This window comes from Thamnophis elegans, chromosome Z (genome assembly GCF_009769535.1).
Source record: "Thamnophis elegans isolate rThaEle1 chromosome Z, rThaEle1.pri, whole genome shotgun sequence".
In the NCBI taxonomy this organism is placed as follows: Eukaryota; Metazoa; Chordata; class Lepidosauria; order Squamata; family Colubridae; genus Thamnophis; species Thamnophis elegans.
Window position 1 is genome coordinate 123,624,247 of NC_045558.1, and position 13,263 is coordinate 123,637,509.

The 13,263-nt window shown below is 39.7% G+C and overlaps 1 protein-coding gene across 1 annotated transcript in view; it reads right to left on the bottom strand.

Annotated features, from left to right (window-relative positions):
* Window positions 1–4,664: 4,664 nt before the first annotated feature.
* The window catches only part of TRIM72 (tripartite motif containing 72), a 32,671-nt gene continuing 24,072 nt past the window's right edge, over window positions 4,665–13,263 (bottom strand). The window contains exons 6-7 of the mRNA XM_032234478.1: window positions 8,455–8,573; window positions 4,665–5,422 (exon numbers count right to left, since the gene is read on the bottom strand). Coding sequence (XP_032090369.1) covers window positions 4,851–5,422; window positions 8,455–8,573 — 691 coding nt within the window. The 3' untranslated portion in view covers window positions 4,665–4,850. The remainder of the gene's footprint in view (window positions 5,423–8,454; window positions 8,574–13,263) is intronic.

The following is a 13,263-nucleotide window of genomic DNA, read 5'->3' on the forward strand; positions in this document are numbered from 1 at the left end:
AGATGCTGATTCTCAATCCATTGTGGATTCTGTTAATGTTTTAAGGGAAGATGGAAATAGAATAAAGAATAAAATAAATCTCTCTATATAAAAGCCAAATACCACTCAAACACATCATCATGAAATCTCCAGAAACGTAAAGCTTATTAATTTGAAATTTGGCACGTACTGTATGTTCCTCTTGGCTTCTAAGTGCTTGCTAAGAAAGGATTTTTCGGAATGACGATCAGATCATTAATATTTCTTATACAGTAATTGACACGCTCTGATACTAAGGAGTTCTACTCCCCCTCCCCACCTGAAAAAAAACCTGTTTCAACTGCCAGTTACCTCACATTTTGTTACCTCAGTTCAAACTGGCAGACATTCCACTCCTTCACTCAGGAGTGGTCTGGGACTCCTTACAATACAAAATGCCGGTACCTCACCAAAATGTCTACTCCTTCCACCTATGAAACTGCTTCCAGACTCAAGGCAGTGGGAGCAATATTCCCTTATGTGTTTCAATCATTGACCACTACTGACCAAAGGATTGAACCGGAGTGTACTGCCCGATCACATAGTTTCATCACAAAGCACTGGTATCCAGGTACCGGTAGTTTTATAAAACATCACAGATCTAGGTGAAGGGAATGATAGCCAAGTTTTTCTCTCTCCGCAGCCTGTCAGAATGTTTACTATTTCTGAAAGAGGAATGTGCTAATGCCTTCCCGCGTGCAATAACCATTGATAGATTCTCAAAAAGGGAAATAAAGTTTTGCTTCCTACAGACATATTCCGAAACTGGAGAGGTGCTATATCTAGCCATTCATAGGAAGTCAAAATATTTTGTTTACTAACTATTATTTTATGCCGCATGCGTTATATCCTTCCTCATTTTAAGTTTAGATGTTTAAAAAAAGGTAAGGAACAGAGTAATTCAGGATAATTCGCTTTAATATTTGACCAGTGCTAAAATTATTGGTCTTACACACTTACTGAATAGAAGGTTGTAATTGCGAGTGTGAATACGATAGGGAACTTGTTCTATTTTTCATAAATAATTATTGTAACTATTATACATATGGTTTTTAAATGACCTGTCCTGGAGATAATTCTTGAACTAGAAACACAAAAACAGGAAGAGAGTTGTTTCCAATGAAATTTCATTTTAATGTATAATGATTACTGTACATTCAAAGCAGTGGTGGGTTACGCCCGGTACTGTTCCATTCCGGTGCTCAGGAGGGGCCACCTGCCCACCCATGCTCCTTGCCAGTATTTGAGCTCTTTGGCGCTTCCATCACAGAGCGTACGGCGCCTGAGCAACGCTCTCCCAAGCAGCTGGAGTATCACGGAGGCGTCATGGATCATCGCAGGAAGTAAGAACGCATGCGTGCACTGTGCACGTTCATGTGGTGGACGCCCGGCCCCATTGCACCGTACTAGTGGCAATGCGATCCAGAACCCACCACTGATTCAAAGTGACAATAAAGTTATTATTCTGTTCCGTTCTATACCACTTGTTATATTCTCTGACTTGCATAGAGGAATATTGGTCTTTTAAATATCAACGTCCCTGCTTGAAAATTAATCTACGTAAAGGTGTTAAGTGGAACTTTCCTTTCATTGCTATTATCATGGTGCTCTGTAGCTATTACAGACAGTTCTTGACTTACAGCAGTTCATTTAGTTCATTTAGTGACTGTTCAAAGTTACAACGGCACTGAAAAAGGTGTCACGGCCATTTTTCATACCTACGACCATTGCAGCATGTCCATGGTCACATGATTTACATTTGGATGGTTGGCAACTGATTCACATTTATGACGGTTGCTGTGTCCAGTGGCCGCGCAATCCTGTTTCGTGACCTTCCAACTAGTAAAGTCAGTGTGGAAGCCAAACTCGCTTAATGACCATGTGGCTAATTTAAGAAGCAGTAGTCCACTCAACAAATTTGGCAAGAAAAGTCGTAAAATGGGGCAAAACCTACTAAATAAATTTCTCACTTAGTGACATAAATTTGGGACTCGACTCCACTGTGGTGGTATGTTGAGGACTACCTGTTTTATTCTGTATGTCCTATTTTCATTATGTGTACAATATGTTTTAATATTATGTGGAGGTCGTCTTTTGCAGTTTTTTGTCTGTTATTCTTAATGTGCACTACCCAGAGTTGTTGTTGTTCCGTTGCTAAGTTGTGGCTGACAGAAAGCCAGACTTCCCACTCTCCACTGCCTCTTCATGATCATTGTGTTGATGACGCTATCTATCTCATCCTTCTCCTTTTGCCTTACATCTTTCCCAACCTCAATGATGCTTTTCCCCTCTCTTCTCATTTGGTAGCCAATGTATTTGAGCTTCAGTTTCAGTGTTGGTTCTTCCAAAGGACAATCAAGGTTGATTTCCTTCAGGATGACTGTTTTGATCACTAAGGGACTCTTGAGAGTCTTCATCACAATTCAAAAGCATCAATTCAAATGTTGTATGGTCTTATAATTCCAATAACCTAAATAAATAAATATTTCCCATTTGTTGTTAGTAGCGAAGTCGTGTCCGACCCATCGCAACCCCATGGACAATGTTGCTCCAGGCCTTCCTGTCCTCTACCGTCCTCTGGAGACCATTTAAGCTCAGGCCTACTGCTTCAGTGACTCCATCCAGCCACCTCATTCTCTGTCATCTCCTTCTTCTTTTGCCCTCAATATTTCCCAGCATTAGGCTCTTCTCCAGGGAGTCCTTCCTTCTGAGCATATTTTCCATGGAAAATGGTATCTATCTTTCCCAAATATCAAAATATCGGAGCTGCTACTAGAGTAGAAATCACTTGTTTTGATCACTCATTTAATTTTGATGTAGGATTGTTAGAGATTTGGATTAATTTATACAATTTGTTTTCACTGCTCATAAAACGATTTTACTCTGTATTTTCCCTTTGTTTCAAGACAGATGAGAATCGATTACATTTGACCGGTTGCTATAAATCCATTCTGCCTGGTACCGTGTTTCCCAAAATGAAGACAGGATCTTATTTTCTTTTTGCCCCCGAAATAAGCGCTTGGTCTTATTTTTAGGGAGATCTTATTATTTTTGAGGTGCTGAAGGCGGCCAGCATGGTTACCTCATGGCTGCTACTGTGTTGGACTTCTGACAATTTCCAATGAGGACTGTAGGAAGTTAGCACCCACCCCTCTCCAAGAAGAATGAAATATTCTAAGAAATATTAACAAGGTAGAACATTATACCTTCCTGGAGGAGAAAAAGGAGATGCATGCTCTTGGAAAGCAGCCCCCATCTTTGTTAATAGCCCCAGAAAGACTGGGCCAGCTTATCTACAACACAAAAGACCTTCATCCTCAGGATATAATAGGATTAGCCCTCTACCCATCTCATCCCATGGTACCTGGGAAGATTACATCACCCAGCGGGATTCAACCAAGCCTGGGACTCAAGACAACCTACAAAGTTACCCCTGCATTGCCCTATGGGAGTCCGACAACCAATCAGAATACCTGCCCTTACACAGGAACAGGAAATTCCAAGACAGGGCCCAAAAGGGTGTAAATTTATTTCTTTCTCTCACCCATGTGCTCATTTTGCCCATGAGTTCAAACCATGCGGTCCTGTCCACCATTAAACCATCTTTCCATATAGCCTTCATGTTTCCAGTGTCTTTCTTCCCACTTGAAACTGAACCCAGCATGTTTCTTCCAACATGACTATAGTGATAGAAGAATAAGGATCACGTAATGGGACAGAAAAAGCAGCTATAGGCAGGGCGTTAGTTAGGTCTCCATTCTCACATGATCGGTGCTAACTGAGGAATCCTGGGAGTTGAAGTCCAGACCCCTTAAAGTTCCTATGGTTGAGAAACACTGCTCTGTCTTCCTGAAAATTGGCCAGCCTGAAACATCCCTTCTCTTCCACAATCTGTGGATGTTATTTGTGTGTTTTAAGTTTACTGAACACGCTACAAGGATAATAAACCTTTATTTCCAAACCAAGAAAATTGTGAAGATTCAAAGTTTAGATGGCAGACCTGTGCTGATACAGTGACATTTCTTTTATCAAATTGAATGTGGCTATGATTTAGGAGTCTAAGTGCAATGGAGTTAAAATTGCCAATAATTGGGGAGGAGATATAATGTGCAACTTTGGTAAGAAATAACTTCTCTGAAGACTCTGGCAGATGAGTGTGTGTTGTGTGTGTGTGTGTATTGTGTCACAATACACACACACACACACACACACACACATATATATATATATATATATATATATATATATATATATATATATATATATATATATATATCAGCACAAATGATATATAAAAATGTTTTCGTAGATTTTCACGGGTGTAGGTATGCTGGTCTTGTTGTATTCGGGTCTTTTCCCATGTAAGATTAAGATTGTCTTGGCAACGTTTCAGCGAGGTCTCACTCACCATCTTCAGGCCTGGTTTCCCAAAATACATTCATACATACACACATACACATACACACACACACACACACTATATTGCCAAAAGTATTTGCTCACAACTGATTCTGATTATGTGGATGGGCGAACGAATACGTTTGGCAACATTGTGTATGTGTGTGTGTGCGTGTGTGTGTGTGTGTGTGTGTGTGCGCGCGCGCATATGTATGTGTATGTATGTATTGTTTGTTTTTGTGTGTGTGTGTGTGTGTGTGTGTGTGTGTGTGTGTATGAATGAGCTGGTTTATAGCAGCCTTTGCTCATCTGGTGTCCTTCAGAGCCATTGGGATTACAATTGTCTAGAATTTTAGGATGCTAGGCAGTCTCAGCACATTAAGAGGAAGCCAGGTCTACTAAGTCTGGTCTAAAAGATACTAGATCATGGTTAGTTATTGCTCTTGTGACTCTGGGGTGTAGATGACTAAAGGCTGGCTGTTCTTGCCCTTATCGTGCCAACAGACATCAAAGAAGGGGTAAAATGTGCCTGTAAAACGCTCGTGGAAAGCAAAGAGCTGGACTAGATTGTCTTCATCACTGGCATCATAGAAGGCCAGGAGGCCATCATCGAAGCTCAGGTAGATGCCAACTCGGCTGGGCTTTCCCTCCAGCTTCAGAGACCGGGGTTCCTTGTGCTCCACATAGGCCTCGTAGCTCTTGCCTTCCTTGCAACCTACCAGCCAGAAGCCATTGGACGGGGTGGCATGAAGGCGACCCTTGCGTCCAGTTTCAGCTGAGATGAGGCCCACAGCCCAACGGGGCTTGTCTCCCACTGTCACCTCCCAGTAGTGTTCTCCTTGTGAGAAGCTCTGGTGTGAGACCAGGCAGTTGGACTTGTCAAACCGTTGTGGATCATCTAGGCTCACGGCTTGTTTGTGTTCCACACATTCCACTCTTTTCCCATCTTCGGACACCACAAGATTGGCTTGGGCAGTGGCTGGGTCAAAGGTCAGGTTCTCCAAAGCTTCAGGAGGACAGAAAGAAGGTAAGATTAGCCACAATGTGAAAATAAGGACTTTTTTTTCTCCCCCCCCCCCTTTCGTGGAGAAAATTTAATCAATGGATGATTTAATGCATGTTTTTTTAAAAAATAGCATAAGAATGTTCACAATCATTCATTCTGAATTATTCATTCCTTAACATGCAAAGATAGTTCATTGTGAAATCATTAGAAGTTGCTTTTATGGACTTCCGATTGACATCACAGCAATATCAGACACAGGAAAATGGGTCTCCGTTCCCCTGTTCTGACTTCTCCCTGCTGGTGGGCTCCGAGAGGAGCCAAAACCATCCTGTAGAGAGGGTGAAGCAAAGAGGGGAACCCTGTGAAGAACTTTATTAGTCTTACTTATATTAGAATGCATGACACCCAGGTGCCACACAGTTCATGCATTGATTCAATATATTTGTAAAAAATAAAAAACTTGAAATAAAAAAAAGTTTCTTTTCTGAATGAAGCTGCCCAATCTTATACCCTCTGCAAAATATTTGCCTCGCTCTCTCTTATTTTTGAATTAAGCTTTCCCAACAAACTATTAATTCAATTTTAGAAAGGATAGAGCTGAAAAAGGAGGAGCCAATGTCATGATGATATGGACGTGCGGTCTCGATGCTCCGAGACCACTGCCGATACTTTTGCCACTGGGTGGTCCAAACGGACCTAAACCATCCCGTAGAGATGGTGAACAGGAAGAATATGTCTTGCTGATCTCAGGGACACCGCAAAGTCCCTGATCTATCCAAGAGAAGTTCTTCAAGCCAGCGACAAAAAGTCCAGCCCCAAGCTGATGAAGTTGGGACGGCTCCAGAATGGAAGGGAAGCAGAAAGAGAAAGTGTGTCCATCTGGTGAGGAAACTTTACTGTTTTGGAAAGACTGCCCCCCAAATTTTTTTTAAGTTAAATTAAATCCGAAAGCAGAAGAAAATAAGCAGTGAAAATAACCTATATTGGATTGCTATGGATAGTCTGTTTCTTTTTCTTTGTAATTTTACTTTGTAAATTGAAGTGCTTGCCACTTTTTTTTAAAGAGAACGGATCAGTTTTTCTTCTTCTATTTTTTTTTTAACCTATGGATTAAAGTCTTCTTTATTTCAACAGGGACTTTTGTTACTTGCTATTAATTCTATGGGATAAGAAAAAAGAGGAAAAACGATGGATTTAAGGAGAGAGAACTTCTCAGAAGCAAGATTGACAACCAAAGATAAGCTGAATAAAATAGCAGATGGAGGGCATCAAGATTACTTAAGTGATGCTATAAGCAACAAGCTGCAGAGAGAAGTCCACAAAAAAATTATTAAGGAAATAAATAGAAGATCAATTCCACAAATGACAAAAGAAATAAGACTGTATTATTACTGGAAGGATACAGGCTGAAATATGAAAGTTGATAATAAAAAGTAGTTAATTTTAGTAATTAGTGATTAGTAATTTAGTAATTTCTAGAGTGCTATGTTAAATAAATAATTGACATATATGTGCTGGTTTGATGAGAGAAAATTTGATATAATTAGCGAATGAATTTTTGTTAATAAATAATATAACAATAACAATGAAATCACAAGGGTTAGACTTAACAATATATATATATGTACTGGCTCAATAAAAGGTATTGGGATACAAATAGTAAACAGCGATTTGGAAAAGAGGATTAGAAATTTTGTTATCAATCATAATTAATTCTTTCTTAGAACATGTTATAAAGGTGTAATGTTATTGGATGATATTAGAAATAATTAATGAAATGTCACTATGTGGTTGTGTTTTTAATTTTGGATTATTTCATGCAAAAGGACGTTAAGACAATTATAGTCAAATGAGAATTGTGGGATGTTGATAGTAAGATATATAGAGATTTTTTATTTAAAATATACAATGTGATGATATGAATTATAAGTAATGACTGTGGAAGAGATGCACGAACGTTATTTGTAACCAATCGACACACTTCTACAATATGTAACGAAAGATGGGGTTTTTTGCGTTGTGTTTGTCTGTTTAACCAAAAATTTAAAAACTCTTTAAAAAAAAAGGATAGAGCTGAATAACAAATATACTGACTACAGCAGGGGTGGGTTTCAACCGGTTCACAGCGGTCCCTGCGAACCAGTTGGTCGGCGAACCCGGAAGTAAGTAACTTCCGGGAACGGCAAAGGGCCCACCCGCCCGCCCGCGCTCCTTACCCGGTTTTGACGAGTTCTGCGCTTCACGCATGCGCAGGACGCATACAGCGCCTGCGCGATCCTCCAGGAGCAGCTGGAGCATCGCACAGATGCTAGTACGCATGTTGCAGTATCCCTGCAGTCACATGATCAACATTCAGATGTTTGGTTCATATTTATGATGGTTGCAGTATTCTGGGATCATGTTCTATGGTCACCTTTTACGACCTGGCAAGCAAAGTCAATGGCAAAGCCAGGTCCATTTAACAACTGTATTCCTAACTTAACAACTGGTGATTTACTTAACAACTGTGGAAAGGTTGTAAAATGGGGGGAAACCAATTGTATTTCTATCTTGCTTAGCCATAAAAATTTTGGGCAGAAATTGTGATTGTATATTGAGGATTACCTGAACACTTTATCTTTAGGAAAGTGTTCTCTTTAGCACTCAGGGCAGAGATGTTACCGTGTTGTGTCATGTGATAGGCAGAGGTGAGATTCAACCAGTCGGGACCAGTTTGCCCGAAATGATAGTGGAAATCGCGGGTGAGCTTTCCCACCCACCCCAGCTCTCTGCCATCCTATTTAGGCATGTTTTCAAGCCAAAGTGCATGTACGGAAGGTCGTGCGCTCACATTTGTGAACTGGTAGTGAAAGTAAGTGACAGCCACCCCTGGTGATGGGCTATAATAACCTGTACTGTAATGGCAACATATAGACTGGGGTGAGGTAAATTGGAGCCCCTACATCAACTCTTGCATTCAAAAGGACACAAAGGGCCAACTTCTTTTTTAAAAAATCCACATGCCACCTTATCTTGCAAGTGGTGGCCTCTACCTGGCATTATTGCACGGAACATCTTCCTCCATACTTGGAATTTAAATTCATCAGAAATTATGGGGAGCTGGATGTCCATGCGGGCAATGGGTGGAGATTCCCCCAGGATCTTCTGCAATCTATGGGAAGAAGGAAAGCAAAGACATTTTATCAGAGCTTGGGGGAGAGAAGGGGATCCCGCTAATTTTCTTTTAGATTTCCCCTTATTAAATTTAATTTAAAAAAATAATGACAGTTAATTGTTTATTAAAACAAGATTCCCAAACAAGGAGCCCATCAACATATCTTGGAAGACATGTTCCACATTTTGAAGGAATTGTGGCAGTTATAATTCAACTTTTCTGGAGAGAGAACAGGATGAAGTACAGAAAAGTTGGATGATGGTCATATAAAAGAGAATAACAGAATTGGAAGGGAACTTGTCGGTCATCCAGTCCAACCCCCAGCCCAAGTAGGAGCCCCTACACCATTTCAGACAAATGATTGTCCGATTTCTTCTTTAAAACCTGCAGTGTTGAAACACTCACAACTTCTGGAGGCAAGTTGTTCCACTGATTAATTGTTCTAACTGCCAGGAAATTTCTCCTTGGTTCTAGGTTGCTTCTCTCCTTGATTAGTTTTCATCCATTGCTTCTTGTCCTGCCCTCAGGTGCTTTGGAGAATAGATTGACTCCCTCCTCTCTGTGACAGCCCCTCAAATAGCGGAACACTGCTATCAAGTCTCCTCTGGTTCTTCTCTTCTCTAGACTAGCCATGCACAGTTCCTGTAACCATTCTTCATATGTTTATAGCAGTGATAGTGAACCTTTTTTGGCACCAAGTGCCCAAACCGGAATGTTAGTGCATGCACTGCATGCATGCGCCAGAGCACCGGAAACCTGAAGACCAGCTGGCTGGTACGCACATGCCTGCTTTTTGAACTTTTTGTTGTTGTTGTTCTTTTTCAAGTTGGTTTTCTGCTGTTTTGAGGCCAAAAATGCCTCAAAAACGTCACCTGAAAACGACCCGAATAATAGCCCGAAAAAAAATGGCCTGTTTTTGGCATTTCTCAGGCCATTTTTTTAAACTTTTCTGGCCTTCTGGTGCCCACAAAGACCAGCTTGCCAGCACGCCTATGAGTGCCGGAAACCAGAAGAGCAGCTGTTGATGGCACGCATGGCCACAGAGAGGGCTCTGCATGCCACCTCTGTCATAGGTTCGCCATCACTGATATATAAAATTATAGAAATCATTCTCCAAGTGCTGCTACCTACAGAGCAAGGATGGGAAGGCCTATTTAGAAATGTCAGCAGAGCCAGAGAAACTGAAGGTTTACAGTACAGATAGGCCTCAACTTACCACCGTTCATTCAGTAACCATTCAAAGTTACAAAGGCACTGAAAATGGTGATATATGACCATTTTTCACACTTATAACTGTTACAGCATGCCCATGGTCACATGATCCAAATTTGGAATCTTAGCAACTAGTTCATATTTATGACAGTTGCAGTGTCCTGGAGTCATGTGATCACGTTTTGCTACCTTCTGACAAGCAAAGTCAATGGGGAACCCCTATTCATTTTACAACTGTGTTCCTAATGGGAAAACTGCATTGATTCTCTTAACAACTGTGGCCGGAAAAGTTGCAAAAGCAAAACACACTTAGCAACTGTCTCACTTAGCAACAGAAATTTTAGGTTCAATTGGGGTCATAAGTCAAAAAGTAGTTTTAGTAGAATTAAAAATTGGAAAAGAATCTTTGAGATGGGAAAGTATGAAGACAGAATCAACGCAAGACAGATGGAGACTGAATGGGCGCTAGGGAAATGGAGCAACCTGTTGGATGGGAAAGGGAGAAATCATAGCGAATGTCATATGTCACCACAAAATAATGAAAGCCAAATAAAAGAATTATAATACGAATCAAACTCTGGGAGATCAGATCTCAAATTAAAAAGAGTAACATGGAATGGAGTAGAGTCGAGTCGAGTGGAACGAAGTGGAATGGAATGAAGTGGAATAAAAATAAGAATAGAATAGAGTAGAATAGAGTAGAATAAGAAATAGAGTAGAATAAGGAACAGAACAGAACAGAACAGAGAAGAGAAAAGAAAAGAAAAAAGAAAAGAAAAGAAAAGAAAAGAAAAGAAAAGAATATTCTTTATTGGTCAAAAGTGATGGGACATGCAAGGAATTTGTCTCTGGTGCATAAGTTCTCACTGTACATACAAACAACAAAATGATAAATGATACATACTAAAAAAACCTCTGCATCTATATAGTTTAACATTAAGGAACATTGGAGATTTTGGTGAATGGCAGAAATTTATTCAGAGCATTTTCCTCTTGATTTCTCCATAGACAAGCCTCATTATTTGTTGAGATTCTAATAAAATTCTGTTTCTATAGTTTCAGGACTATACAGAAATTCTATGTTCAATTCCTTAGAAATGCAGGTTGCATTAAGAGCATCTTCAACAAATAACATTGGAGACTTCGGGTTTGATGTTGCGATGAGATCGAACGTGAGGAGCAGGACTCCGCAATTAAGTGCTGAACTCCTTTTTGGAGGGCCCCCCCCCCGAGGGGCTAAAGTCACCCTGTAGGGTAAAAAAGAAAGGAGGAGCACTCTGCAGGTTGTGGAGAGCAATGGCTCTCTATCTGGACGTAGGTATTCCCTCTCATCCAAGGACAAAAAGAAGAGGCAACCATTATGGCTGCCCTGAAGCTGGGGCAGCCGAAGAAACAAAGAATGTGCTGGAGCAGTGTAAATGAACAGTGATTGGAACTGTGTCAGGTGATTCTTTTTTTTTAACCTAGAACCTAACCCCCCCCCAAAAAAAAATAAACCCACAAAGGAGACTTTGAAATGCTCGTCAAAGCAGCAAATAATTACAGAAAAATAATAGACCTGAAAGAAAAGGAACTAAAGGGAGAGCAAAAAATCTTTAAAATATAGAAAGATTGGATTTTTAAACTTTATTGGCAATATTTTGGTAAGGCATTTTAAAATGTTGGAATTATTTGTCTGAATATTGACTATTTGCAAAAAAACAAAATAAATATCTGTCAGATTTTTTGCAACATTGAAATTTAAACTGAAGGCTACATCTACTCGTGAATGGAATATATATTAAATCCTATAAGCTTGGGAAGTACTGATAAGAAAAAGGGGGGAGTGGAAATAAATAATACCTGGAGGACTGCTGTGCTATCTACTGTTCTATATCTGTCTAATACATGGTTATTGGAGGTTTAACTATGAGATTATGGAAGACATCTAAAGAAAGTGACTTTTACATGCCAGGATCTATGATTCAATTTACAGAGTGGACTTAAGGAGACATTTGGAAATTTTCCTATATTACCTAAATGAAACTAAGTGACTAACTGTGGGATGCAAAGAATTATAATTACTGCATTCCCCTAAAGAGCAACGGTAGAACTGAGCAAATGGTTTCTAAAATGGCTTTTTGAGGTCATAGACAATTGAGACTTTGGGGCAGTGACAGACTACTGACAGGCTAGTGAGCAATATTTGCTATCAAAATAAGGCAAGATGAAAGGAGGAGCCAACGTCGTGACAACACAAAGTGCGGTCTCGACCGTCCGAGACCACCATTGACACTTTTGCCTCTGGATGGTCCAGTAGGACCTAAACCATCCCAGAGAGATGATGACCAGGAAGACAAAGCCTTGCTGGTCTCAGGGACACCATAAAGTCCCTGATTGACCCAAGGGAAGGGCTTCAAACCGGTGACAAACAGGCAGCCCCCAGGCTGACAAAGTTGGAGACAGCTCTGGAAGGAAGGAAGTGAAAGAGAGTCCATCGGGTGAGGTTTTGTTTTTACTTTGAGAAAGATTGCCCAAAGAAACCTTTTTTAAAAAGATAAATTAGTCCTCAAAGTAAAGAATAAAGGGGCGAATTTAATCCTTATTGGACTGCCTTAGGAAGTTTTTGTTCTTGCTTGCAATTATGTTTTGTGGATTGAAGTGATTGTAACGTTTCCTTTTTCTCCGCTTGAAGTGAATGGACTAATTTTCTTTTCCTCTATTTATTACTACCTTATTTTTTGGCTTAAACTAAAAGTCTTTTTTTAATTTTAACCAATTCTCCCTTCTATTTGTTATAAAATTATACCAATGACATTTAAAGATTTTCGTTTTCCATAAAATTAAGAAAAAGTATAAAAAAGTGGAATCTACCATTCGGAAGCCTGAGTCTGAAGTTTTTTTTCTTTGAAACAATGTATCCTTTGTTCACTCCTATTTGATCTCACTGACTTTGTAACTGAAGGGTTTGCAACTTATTTACAAAATCTGATGAAGACGCAAGGGCACAAATCGCTTTTTGCAGGTGCTCTTGGAAAATATTTTGGCAAGAGAAGGAAAAGGAAAGAAAAAGATAAGAACCCTACTTTGAACAGTGCAAAAGAACTTGTGCTTAAGACTTAAAATAAATATAGATATATTCACAAAAGAAGTTTGAAAGGCTAGAGTGGCAGTGGCTATTAGACTCCCTTTTTTCTTTTTTTCTATTTCTTTTCTTTTGGAAAAATTGATCAACATTCAGATGAGGAAACCTTAACATTTCAAAACATCCTGGTTGGAATTCAAAATATCTTAGAAGGATTTGGGAGATTTGAGAAGAAATTGGATTGACTATTGTTTATCACAGCAAAAGCTGATGGGGTTGAAGCCCCCAAAATTAAAGAAGAGAATGAAAATATAGAAGATAAAGACAAGACAATAGATGAACTTATTAATGGAGCAAATATGGATGAAAGCAGAAAGAAGGGAAGATGGAAAAGTGAATTTGACAATTTGG